At 48.1% G+C, this 12860-nt stretch overlaps 1 protein-coding gene across 1 annotated transcript; it reads right to left on the bottom strand.

The window, feature by feature from the left end:
• Positions 1 to 351: 351 nt before the first annotated feature.
• LOC127036199 (uncharacterized) lies at positions 352 to 3024 on the bottom strand. Its single transcript, XM_050926913.1, has 2 exons — positions 2449 to 3024; positions 352 to 1660 (listed from the first exon to the last, which is right to left on the bottom strand). Exons 1-2 carry the CDS (start codon positions 3002 to 3004, stop codon positions 1167 to 1169), a joined length of 1050 nt encoding a protein of 349 aa, XP_050782870.1. The 5' UTR covers positions 3005 to 3024; the 3' UTR covers positions 352 to 1166.
• Positions 3025 to 12860: the final 9836 nt, after the last annotated feature.

The raw sequence follows: 12860 nt of genomic DNA, 5'->3' as shown, positions 1-12860 counted from the left end.
TTAAATGGCTGCAGCAAGGGACCTACTTCCCTGATCAGAGAATAACAGTTGGAGATGTCCAAATGCCTATTGTTATCCTTGGGGACCCAGCCTACCCCTTGATGCCCTGGCTAATGAAGCCATACACAGGCAGCCTTGACAGTGCTCAGGAGTTGTTTAATTACAGGCTGAGCAAGTGCAGAATGGTGGTAGAATGTGCATTTGGCAGGCTTAAGGCGAGATGGCGAACGCTTCTTACTCGCTCAGATCTTAGCCAAACCAATATCCCCTTTGTCATTGCTGCTTGCTGTGTGCTCCACAATCTCTGTGAGAGCAAAGGGGAGGCCTTTATAGCGGGGTGGGAGACTGAGGTAAACCACCTGGCCGCTGATTATGCGCAGCCGGACACCAGGGCAATTAGAAGATCTCACCAGGATGCTGTGCGCATCAGAGAAGCACTGAAAAGTAGCTTCCTCATGGGCCAGGGTACAGTTTGAATGCTGATTTTTCCTTTCAATTGATTGCTGCCCTCCCCGTCTATGCGGTGTTGCTGCTGCAAGATACTTTGCCTGCAGCATTCCTCAATTGCTTGCTTAGGTTACTTGCGAGAGCTGTCCATTGGAAAACATATAATTCTGTATTTCCCAATTATTACCTACCTCCACCATTAGCTGCTTCCGTCTGCTGCTAGGCACAGTACCTGCAACCTTCCTTAACTGCTTTTTTATTGAAAATAAAGTTACTACTATTTGTTACAAGAATTGTGTTCTTTATTTAAAATCAGACCCTTTCATCAATCAAGCATCATGCTTGTTGTTACAGTACTGTGCATGAAATTTCATAACTCAGCGTTCTATGGGGGACGGAGCGAGGGAGGTTTGGAGGAAGGGGGAGGGAGGTTTGAAAGAAGAAAGTGCATCAGAGAAGACAGAACAAGAATTCTCATGGACCAGGTTACGGTATGGCTGCTTTCTTTGTTTTCCCTGTATTACCCATATCCCCAATTGTCAAATCCTGATGCTGATAACTAGCTTCCGTGCAGCTTTCCAAAGCTGCTTGCTTTAGTTCATTACCAAACTACAGTCACACTGCCTTAATAGCATGACCTGAGAGTAAAAATAGGCAAAGGTGCCATGGGAGAAGTTTGGATCATTAGAGGAGGGAAAAAACAGGACACAAAGGGCTTTTCAATCTAATGAAAGCCTTCTGGTTGGAGTGTCCGCAGCAGTGGAGGGGGCTGGTGCAGAGAGCCTTCCCCCACGCGTTCTTACACGCCTGGTTCTGGAAGGTGTGGGACAGGGTGAGTACTGAGGGAGGTTATACACGGGCTGTAGGGGCATTCTGAAACCACGGAGCTCTTGCAGCATATCGCGGAGGATGTCAGTCTGATCACGAAGAAGATCCAGAGTTGCTGCTCGCCAGCGCTGATCTTCCTGCCACCTGACATCATTTTTGGCGTCCCTCCTGTCTTCGCGTTGGTCCCTCCTGTCTTCGCGTTGACTGGCAGCCTCCCTGTACTTTGCGACCAATTGTTTCCAGTCTCCCTGCTGAGCTCTCTCTGTACGGGTTACTGCCATAATTTCGGTGAACATGTCCTCACGCGTCCTCCTTTTCCTCAGTCTTCTTATGATACCCCCCCCACGTAGATGAGAAGCGAGAGGGAGGCTGGAGAAATGTGCAGCTGTGTGTGGGGGGGTGGGGTTTGGAAAGAGTGATAAAAGAATCATAAGAGACACATTTCACACAACCATGCATACAGTCTTTCTCCTCACTGACCTGTGCCTGTTACCGAACCTGGAACATTTTACTTTACCACAAGGTCACCTTAGGATTCATTTAATACTTATTGCTTGTGGCTGAGGACAGAGAGTTCTGCTCAGACGCAGGTCAGGGGAGCACACAGACCGTGTCCGGAGAAAATGTTAAGTTAATAATGGCTAGTAATCCCTGTAGTAGATTGTCCTGGTAATCAAGCAGGTCTCCTTGCCTGCGGTTTGCTGGGTGGTTAGGGGAAGGCGAGAGCAAACCGCGGCAAAGCTACTCTCCTTCCCTGCTTTGCTCTCGCGTTCCCCGAACAAGCAGGTCTCCTTGCCTGCGGTTTGCTGGGTGGTTAGGGGAAGGCGAGAGCAAACCGCGGCAAAGCTACTCTCCTTCCCTGCTTTGCTCTCGCGTTCCCCGAACAAGCAGGTCTCCTTGCCTGCGGTTTGCTGGGTGGTTCGGGGAACGCGAGAGCAAACCGCGGCAAAGCTACTCTCCTTCCCTGCTTTGCTCTCGCGTTCCCCCAACAAGCAGGATGAATCCGCCCTGTTACAATGGAGACTTTTCTAAAAACCACCTCATGGGTCACTGTTTTAGGAAAGGTTTTTAATCTACTTGGTCAGTGACTCTAAGTACAGGTAGTGATTTGAAGCACCCATTAAAAAAGGCTTACAGTAAACCGAAGCTTTTAGTAAAAAAAATTACACTCACCAGAGGACGGTCCCTCAGCTTCATTTTCTGGAGTACTGCCTTGAGATGGCTGGCAGGGAACCTCAGTAAGGGTGAGGAAAAGATCCTGGCTGTTTGGGGGGATAAAATGCTCTGTGCTCTCTGCTGGAGCCTCCTCCTCTTGGTCCTCATCATACTGATCATCGCCATCAAATAAATCTTCCGTAGTTGCAGGAATCACAACGCCCACCTCTGAATCAACAGACAAGGGGGGGTTCGTCGTTGCGCTGTTCCCCAATATTGCATTAAGCTCGTCGTAGAACCGGCATGTTTTGGGGGCAGAGCCTGACCTGCCCTTTGCTGCTTTGGTCTTCTGATACGCCTGTCTGAGCTCTTTCACTTTCACTCGGCACTGTAACGAGTCCCTGGTATGTCCCCTCTCCCGCATGGCATTAGAAATTTTTTCAAAGGTTTTCTCATTTCGTCTGCTCGAGCGCAGTTCTGAAAGCACTGACTCTTCTCCCCATACAGCTATCAGATCGAGTAACTCCTGTGTGCTCCATGCTGGAGCTCTTTTCCTATTTTCAGGAGACTGCATTCTTCTCTCTGCTGCTGAGAGCTCCACGCTGTGCAAGCAGGAAATGGAATTTCAAACTTCCCGGGGCTTTTCCTGTTTACCTGGCCAGCAGAAGAGTACCTTTACCTGTGTAGAGCGGCCACTAGAGCACTGTGGGATACGTCCCGGAGGCCATTAACTTCGATGGCCGTCCACACTATCATAAAATCGATTTTAAAAAATCGATTTTGGGGTTACTCCTCTCGTTTTGATGGAGTTCCAAAATCGATTTTAGGGACCCTTAAAATCGATTTTATGCACTCTGTAGTGTGGACGGTTACAGCTTTAAATCGATTTAGAGCTCTTAAAATCGATTTGAAGCTCTAGTCTGGACCTGCCCAGAGACTCTAGATGCTTATTTTTTTTAATCCTAATATTGATGGGATTTGATTCTAACCAGGCCTTTCCTACAGAAATCATGATGGCCTGTTTGGTTGCATTTTCAGACTTTTTTTTTTTTTTCATTTCTATGGCATCTTTCAGTCAAGAAGCTCACAGTACTTTACAAACATCAGTGAAGCTCCCGAGCAACCTCTTTTACAGAGGCAGGTCTGGATTTCAATGGGACCTGAGCAACTACATGCCTTTAAAAATCTGGCCCTGTGTGATTTATCCAAGGCCAGGCAGGAAGTCAGCAGCTGAGCCGAGGATAGAATACAAGAGCCATCAGTCTCATATCCTGACACCGGCTAGGAGACCATATTATGGTGCCCACCACAAACTGTATGCTGTGAAAATACAGCTATTTACTCAAGGGAGAAATGTTGTCCATATGTCTGCTGTCCCCATGGGCTCATAAACTATGCAGGCCTGGGCTTTGCATAACTCATGCTGGCAGCTGTAAGTTTTTTTTCTCCTCCTCTGGTGGCTGCACCACATAGAGAGTCTCCCTTAACTCTCAGACCGTAGCAGTTAATTTTAGCTCAAGCAGTAGAGGCTTGTGCTTTTAGAGCCCAAGGCCAAGGCTTTGCATCCCACAAACATCCCGACCAAGGGCATCTAATGACTGCACCGTGCTCCCTTTCTGCAAAAACACCATCAGAGTCTCCTGAGCAGCTCCTGCTGCCATCGCTAGAGACCCCTTTTTGAAGGTCCTGCCATGTTATTGGGGCAAGATAGCCTAGAGGTGGCAGCCCCTGAAAAGGAAATACATGTCCAACAATTGGATGGCAAGGGGAGTGCGCTGCTGTGAAAGGAAAGCAGGGCAGGCTTTTGAAGCTTGAAGACACACCCCTTCAAAGGCTGAAATGAACGGGATCTTATGGGCATGCATGACTGTCTTCTACTGGGGGATAGCTCAATCTGAGTTCAATCCTTGAGGGGGCCATTTAGGGATCTGGGGCAAAAATCTGTCTGGGGATTAGTCATGCTTTGAGCAGGGAGTTGGACTAGATACCTCCTGAGGTCCCTTCCAACCCTGATATTCTATGATTCTGCTGGCTGGCATGTGTCATACCACTCCCCAGCATGCTCTGTAGTCACTTGGGGAACTACCTGGGTAGTGAGTTTTCTTCTGCATGCCACATGCATCAGTGGATGGCTTAACATTAGCTGTTTGAGGCTGCAGCTTAGTAGTAGATGGGCTGGCATGGAAGGGTTGAATCCTGGTCTTTGGGGCTGCCTTGAGTGAGCAGGGACTGGCTGGCTTCTCTGCCAGAAGTGCTGCTATTTTGCTTTGGCTTGTGAATGAACAGTAATGATCTCATTCATTGGTTCTAGCTACTTTGGTGCAAGCGCGCAGGGAGGTGGTGAGGGGGAGAGAGGAGGCAGGAGGAGAGGACAAGGTGTGTGTTAAACTGTGTATTCTCATTTTGATTCACATTGAATATGAAAGGCAAGCAGAAACCCAATTAGTAACCTGTGAACAAGCCCAATGTTATCTCCTGGAACACATGCCATCTGCCAGCTGCTGCCCTCGCCCCTGCCTTCTCTTTCCCTGTGAATGAAACAGGTGATGGAGCCACATCCTGAGCTGGAGATGCCCCAGAGGGGCCATGATTTTGTGAACTATCTGCATCTTCCTCGGCCCCCAACACCCCACCTCTCACTGTCTCCACACCACCCTCTCCTCCTGCATTCTGGCTCGGAGTAGGAGAAGGGACCAAAGTGGCTGATCAGCAACAAACCTCATTACAGATGCTGAACACAGACAAGGGTGCTGGCTGGCTTATGCTGAGATTGTGCTACAGACACAGCCAGTGCTTTCCTACCTGGTATGACTGGAGCAAAGCTTTCCCAGGCAGCACTCTGTATGGCGTGAGGATAGGTTAGAGGTTTCTTCCAGGAGTGGGTGGGTGAGATTCTGTGGCCTTCATTGTGCAGGAGGTCAGACTAGATGACCATAACGGTCCCTTCTGACCTTAAGTCTATGAATCTATGACACTGCTGTTAGGAAGTTCACACTGCCAGCATGGACATCAGAACGCATCCTGTCTGGCACAGCCCGGGAGGTGAAGCTCATTCTGCTGGCATTCTGAATGCCATCAATGTGGCATTGCCATGAGGAGACTCACATGGCTGGGAGTTCTAGTTGACTTGGCCAGGCACTGCTGGGAGGAAGTGCGCATCCCCGGCTAATTGCCAGGATGGGGTAGGGCTCTCCAGCAAATGAGCCATGAGGGCTGTCAAGGGGGCTTTGATTTAAGCTGTGATGCTCAGGGCTCTGCAACTGCCAGTGTGCTGCTCTGTTCCTTTGTGTTTAATTCCAAGTTCACGTCCGTGATCCCTGCGCTCTCCGAGGCCCTCAGTACGTCAGGAGAAGTCGGCGAGGTTAATAGCTCTGATTCCCAGCTGGGAGGAAGGATTCAGAAAGCCCCATTAAAGCATAGCAGGAAAGGAGGGCACAGACTCAGAAGCGCCAGAGCACCTCGCTGGAAAGGAGTGAGATAACATGTACCCAGGGCTGACCAGCTCCCCGGCTTGCCTGCTAACCTCCAGGGGTCGGCTGAGCTTTTTCGGCAGCTCGGTAATTGTGTGTTTACAGTAAAATTGACAGATGGGAGTTTCAGTGCTTTACAGAGGCAGATGGTCTGGGAGGAGGGTGGGAAAAGTCTGGCAAGCGAATGCCAACCGGATCTCCTTGTGCCAAAGCCGCAGCATATGTCTGCCTTATGCAAAGCACCCATGTTTTCCCCCAGAAAAGTTAGTGCAGCCGAGCTGTGGTTTGACAGTGCTTTGCCTGGGTCTCCTCTGTCTAATGCTGCATGCTGAAAATGATCAGTAAGGGGGGGTGTCCCGTTCCCAGCTGGAGATGGGCCCAGCTTTGACACTCTGCCTTCTCCCCACAAGAGTTGAGATTTGGAGTTAGAGCAGAACTCGGCATCTGGCCCTAATCTGTTTACAGTCAGATTGTGGGAGAGACACTGCAGAGGGGGATGGGAAGGAGGTACACCCCCATGGCAGCTGCACAGAGGAGCGTGCTGTCCACAGAAGTGTGCAGCAGTGCGAATATTTCCTCTGCAGTCCTGGAGTAGGGTGACCATATTTCCCAAAGAGAAAACAGGACACCCGCAGCTGCTTTCCCAAGACCCCCCCCTCTGCATGAGGCTGTTGCCCATCGCTGGAATCCTGGAGATGGGGGGATGCTGGAATGCTGCCTCTCTCCCTAGCTCTGTCTTCCCCCCACTCCTTCAGGGGGCTGGCATCTCTGCTCACCCCCCCGCATGTTCCTCTGCACTGTACCCCACTTTTTGAGAAAAGTGGGCATTGGTCCCGTTTGCTCTTGCCAGCTGATCAAGTCAGCAAGAGCAAACAGGACAAATGCCTTCTTTTGAAGAAAAAAAAAAGTCAGGGCGGCTGGGACAAGGCTTAAAAGAGGGACTGCCCCGGACAAAATGGAATGTGTGCTCCTTATCCTGGCATTATCTAATGCTTCCCAGAGGATACCAGTTGCATTGTGCTCTCTTCTTACTGCCCAGCACTGCATGAGCCTCCTTACCTTCAGTTCTTCCTTGCACCAAAGGGAACGGCTGAGTCCTAAAAAGCTTGGCAAATGCTGATTTCCTTTTACTGTGTGGACAGAAAGCGAGAGAAGCTCAGGGAGGTAAATCTGGTCCTGCATTTGCTTTGTACTCCCATGCTGCTTCATACCAAGGCATCTTCCTCGTGCCTAGCTTCGGACCGTACCTTGTGCTATTATCCATGAAAACGCCCGGCTCATGGCGGTGTCGTTATTTCCAGCAGGATTCACACGCTGCTTACTTCAGTGGTCCATCTGCAATGATCAATTCTTGTACCAGTCAGACCAACTCCCAAATGGGACAACCTCCCTGAACTCATGCCCCCAGACCTACCCTGGCCATGTTAAAGTCTGCTTCACAGACCCGTGTGCCATGGTGAAGCAAGCTGACTCAGAAACAAAATGCCTAGTGTTAGTAACCTTAGACTGTGAGCTCCCTGGAGCAGAGACTGAGCTTTCTTCAGTGTTTGGAAAGGGTTGGTCCCATCATGGGTGCCACCATAAAGAATACTATTAATAGGGGAAGAGACAGGCAGAGAGCTACAAACGCTGCTGAAATGGGCACCGGAGCCATTGACATCTTTGGTGAGGTGTCACTCTTACCCACACAGTGTGTCGTTGTGGCCCTTTCTAACCACAACCCAGAATTCCAATGAGCGGGGGAGACTGCGGGAACTATGGGATAGCTATGGGACAGCTACCCACAGTGTAACTCTCCAGAAATCGATGCTAGCCTCGGTACATGGACGCACACTGCTGAATTAATGTGCTTAGTGTGGCCGCGTGCACTCGACTTTAAACAATCTGTTTCCAAATACCGGTTTCTGTAAAATCAGAATAATCCCATAGTGTAGACATACCCATAGATCTGGATGAGCTCCTACTGCCTCAGCTAACAGAGCTGGTGTGGGTACCTCACGCTTTTAGAGCCAGGCTTTCTAGGTTCAATTTCCACTGCTGGCGGACTGGGTGCCATGCTAAATTCAGCATTATGTCATTGAAGGACCAATAAAAGAAAAACTATACCGGGCATTTCTAGAGCTCTTGACCGCCAAGCCATCGATAAACTTTGTATTGAGGATCCATTCATAGACGTATTATAAGGGGTTAATATGTGTTAAAGGCCTGCTACAGCATGTGTTATAAACACATGCATACAAAGCATTATGAGCGATTAACCATTTATCGTCAGTGATTAATCCTCTCTTAACCTAGTCCTACTACAAAGAGCGGCCCAAGCATGCATGGTAACAAGTACATCCTCACAGCTTCCCTGTCAGGTAAATATATCAATATTATTCATCCCATTTTACTAATGGGAAAACTGACACAAAAATGGCTAAATTAATTGACAACGCTAAAGTTACACCCCTGGAACGAAGCCACGTCTGGGGTGGAATGGGGCAGCTGTTGAACAGCATGTGGCAACATTACTTACAGAACACTGTAGGACAGAAGGTGAAGGATGCTGCACCCATTCACACTGTGTGGAGAATTTAGGGAACTAGGCAGGGTAGCTGAATTGAAATTTTTGCCAAGACATTGCATTTAATGCCATATCTTTATAAAAAAACAGCATGGGATAGTTAATGACCACAAATGATCGGGGCTTGGGCTTTACGTCTCCTCTGAAAGCTGTTTTTCTCCAGCACAACTGTCAGAAGCACAGCTGCTGGAATCCAGTTTTTCAAGATCTTTCCAGGTTTTCAATATCCTCTTCAGAGCTCGCCCTATTAAGTTGTCAGCAAGAAGCCCGTTAAGCGAGGAAGACTCCACATTTATGAGGAGGAATGGTAGATTTGGGAATTATCAGGCCACTCAAACAATAGATAAATCACAGGAAGCAGTGGCTATTTCACTATTAGGAGGAGACCACACTTGCAAGAAGTAGAGGCTAAATACAAGGGAAATGACAGGTGTAATGCAGTTCAGCAGCTGATCACTTAATTCTGCAAGGTGCTGAATGCTCTCAGCTCCCACAAAATCCAGCTGGGAGCTGAAGTGTCTCTGCACCATGCTGGATCAGGCCCTTAGTTGTTGCTTGGGCTGAAACCTTTAATAAGAGTCTGAGAAAACTTTCCTGCTGCGGGGCCCTGAGGGACCGTGTGATTGATAGCCACCAAGCAAGAAGATTGCATCCGTGACAGTTCGGGAGATGGAGAAGTCAAACGCTGGTGTTCTGTGTGGAAACACTGTGTGCCCTGTCACTGCCGACGTCTCGCTGTGACAACGTCGTCAGGTTTATTAACCGGACTTCAGGCAGGAAAGCCTATGATTGAATCCTGACGTCCAGCCTTGGTCACTTGCATCTGAATCAAAGAGAAAACACCAGACCCCAAAAGGGCTCTGATTGCCCCTTTGCCTTGCACTGTATAATCAAAGGAGGTCAAATGAGCTGCCTATGCTGATGCATCAGCTGCAGGGCAGATGGTGAGTCCATTTGTTATATATCTGGGCTGTGGCTAATGAAATGTGAGCAAATGGCCTGATTTACTCCATGGTGCTTGGCAGACTTGTGATGTCCAGAGAAGGTGTCACAGGGGGTGAGGCCGGTTCCTTCTTTCTTTCTCATTTTTTGACTGGCGTAATTAACAAAGCAGAGGCACTGGCACATGAACAAGAAAGTGATTTGTTAAGGTTACACATGGGAATTGCAGGCAGAAGAGTGAATCCCCTTCTGGAGCATTTATTTCCTTCAGTGGACTGGTTGAATGATGAAGAGAGGATTCCTGGTTCTTGAAAGGCCTAGCCAAGACACAGCATATCTGGGCACCTCTCCTCCAACCTGCTAATCTGAGTTATGGAGTGTTAATAAAGTCAGAGTTAGAGGTACTGCCCTTTTAAGAACCCCTCTGTGATTCTGATGGGGATTTTGGAACCATCAAAGTTCAGCCAATTCCTGAAGAACCCTTCCTATGCTGGGATAGGACTGAGGGAGATTTAGGGCATTCCCCACAGACAGCTATCATGCTAAGATGCATTGAACGAAGCTGTAACTTCTTTCCATGAACAGAGATTCTTGGCATATGTATTTCAGGCTCTCTGAGACATAGCAATCCACAGGCATTAGCCACTGCTGGATCCCCACAGCCTCAGCAAATTCCCACAGGATATTCAGACACCACTAGTTATATTCACAGCTTCCTTCTGCTTTATCTTTACCAGGACTCAGTGATGTCTAGCCCAGGACGTGAGATGCCGGGTAGTATCGATGGAGTGGCTTCAATTTGGCACTGGCCAGACCAAGGTAATGCAGTGAACATCATGCTCTTGTAACACTGAGGAGCGGAGGAAGCATTCAGCGAGGGTCAAGGACCCTTTCAAACACCCTCAACTTACAGGGCTCAATGCATCCTTGATGAAACTCCATTGAGTTACACGGGATGAATCTGCCTCCGGTTGTTTTCCCTTTCTGGGTCTCTATCTCAAAGCCAGACAGCTGCACCACAAGCCATTCATTCTTTCTCAACCCCATGCCTTTAGAAACCATTGCTCTTAGCCCAGGGCAAGGTGATACGTGGGCATACCATACTGGTGAATATGGAGACAGCGATATCATTCCACTGGCCGCACAGGGGTAGAAGTGATCCCATTGCCATTGGGCCAGGGAGCAACTTGGCCAGCTTGGTTGATTGATCTTCTGATAGCCAGAGCTGTTGTCTGTCCTTTCACTTCTTTCTCATCTCTGGGTTTTCCCCTCCCCTGTATTCTCCTCTTTGTGTCCTTATCTGGCAAGGTCCTATTACCTGTTTTTATCTGCGAAAAAGTCTAATCTCTGACAGCACCTGGCATTCGGCTAGATATGGACAGAACATGCTAGCTCTCTCTCTCTGTGTCTTTTTTGTTTTGTTTTGTTTTGATGTGAGACTTTAAACCATCTCCTAGGTCCCAGGATCTATTTTTTTTAATTTTATTTTCCTTCTTTTCTGTAATGTTTTCTCATCTCCTTTGCTCGCAGGAAGAGGGCTCTGCATGAAGGATGAAGGGCTTGAATGGAATGTGCATTGGTAACACTTCCCTTATTTGTATGGATATATGTCAGCCTTCTGAACCTGCCTCAGCTAACTAAGGGGCTCCAGGGCTGCTTGCTAAGCAGGTGAGGCCTAAATCGAGGTGGCAGCATGGTCCAGTGGATATGATGCTGGACTAATATTCAGGTGCCTAACTCCCATTGAGTTCAATGAGAGTTAGGCACCTAAGTTACTTTGTAAATCATGCCCTTGGGTTCTATTCCCAGCTCTGCCACTGTTTTGCTAGGTGACCTTGGGCAAGTCACTTTACCTCTGTGCCTCTGGGTATGTCTACACTGCAATCAGGAGCTGAGATTGCAGCATGTGTAGACATACCTGAGCCTGCCTTGATCTAGCTAAATCAAAGCTAGCTCAGGTGTGCCTACAAGTGCTACTATCACACTTCCCAATTGCAGTGTAGACGTACCCTCGGTTTCTCCTCCCATCCTTTGTCTTCTCAGATGGACAGTGCTTTGGAGCAATGACTCTCTTATTTCGTGTAGGTTCAGCATCTGCCACAGCTGGGCTCTGATCTTGGTTAAGGACTTGTGGCGTTACCGTAATAATCATAAAATTAGCACCTTCCTTACAGCTTTTCTGACAAGGGGCAAGAATTGATGTTTCTCTGGGTTCCCACTATCAAAGTGGTTTTTGTACTGAAAGTTTAATTCTTCCATTTTTTTTAGCAGGTGTGGTGCTGGGGGAAGGTGCCAGACTGAAACCTGGAAAATGACACCCACTAATTATTGGCACAGCAGATACATCTCAAATCCCAGCCGTGTAAACATCCCCCCTACAACTGTCCTGGACATGTATCTGAGCTTTCCTCATCAGTTAGGAGTAGGGGACACTTCTGTCTTGCTGCACTGTCTATCTGCCTGATCCAGTGGACAGGAAACTGGATTGGGAGTCAAGGGAGCTGGTTGCTAATTCCAGATCTGCCACTGACCTTGGGCAAATCATTTCAACGCATGTGCCTCCGTTTCTTCACCTTTTAAATGGGAGAACAATGTGCTCCTTTCAAATCTCTGTAATAAGTGTCATCTATTGTGCTCCAGTCCCTAAGTCATCCAAGTGCTGCCACAATCCCATTCAGTCTTTGACATTGCTTTAACCAACAAGGAGGCAGACAGGATCTGTATTTTATGGCCCTTTGAATCACCCAAGAGTCTGACCTGAACCTTATATTAATATATTATTAATGTCTCCATTACTAAAGCCAAACCGGAGGAAGCTGGATAAGTTTTGAGTCTGTCCAGTGCATGGACTTTGATTCAGAGTAGATGGGGGAAGTCTTTACTCCTGGGCAAAACCTTTTGCCACTCAGTGCCTCAGTTTCCCCAGGTATGGTGGTGGTATTATTATTATTATTATCATTATTATTTATTAAGAATAAAGTTGCCTTTCAGCTTCTTTCCTCTTAACTCTGCAAAATAATACTAATTAATTAATGTGTGTTGCGATAGCACCTAGGAGCTGCAGTCCTGCACCATTGTGTTAGGTGCTGCACAAAACTGAAAGGCTGCTCCCTCCACTCCCAGCTTCATGTGTTGCAAGGCTATATTCATTGTTGTTTGTGAGGTGCTCAGGTGTTACAGAGATGAGCCCCACAGAGGACCTGATAAAGAAACAATGCAGTTTTGGACATTCACCAGGTGCATCCACCTCTTTAAATTTGACCCGGTGTCTTCCGAGATGCAACAAAAGCCCTGAACGGCTGCTGTCTCTGTAGCTGGTCCCACTGAAAAGGAATGTGGTGAAAGCTGAAATGAATGTGGAGGTTCTTGTTCAACCTGGCAGCTGCAGCAGCTGTAAGGGAGCCAGAGAGGAGTAAATCTGCCACTGTGGGAAGGAAGGGCATTTTAGAGAA

The sequence above is a fragment of the Gopherus flavomarginatus genome, chromosome 17 (genome assembly GCF_025201925.1).
Source record: "Gopherus flavomarginatus isolate rGopFla2 chromosome 17, rGopFla2.mat.asm, whole genome shotgun sequence".
NCBI classification, from domain to species: domain Eukaryota; kingdom Metazoa; phylum Chordata; order Testudines; family Testudinidae; genus Gopherus; species Gopherus flavomarginatus.
The sequence above is the reverse complement of the archived record's forward strand: the minus strand, read 5'-3'. Positions and strand labels throughout refer to the sequence as shown.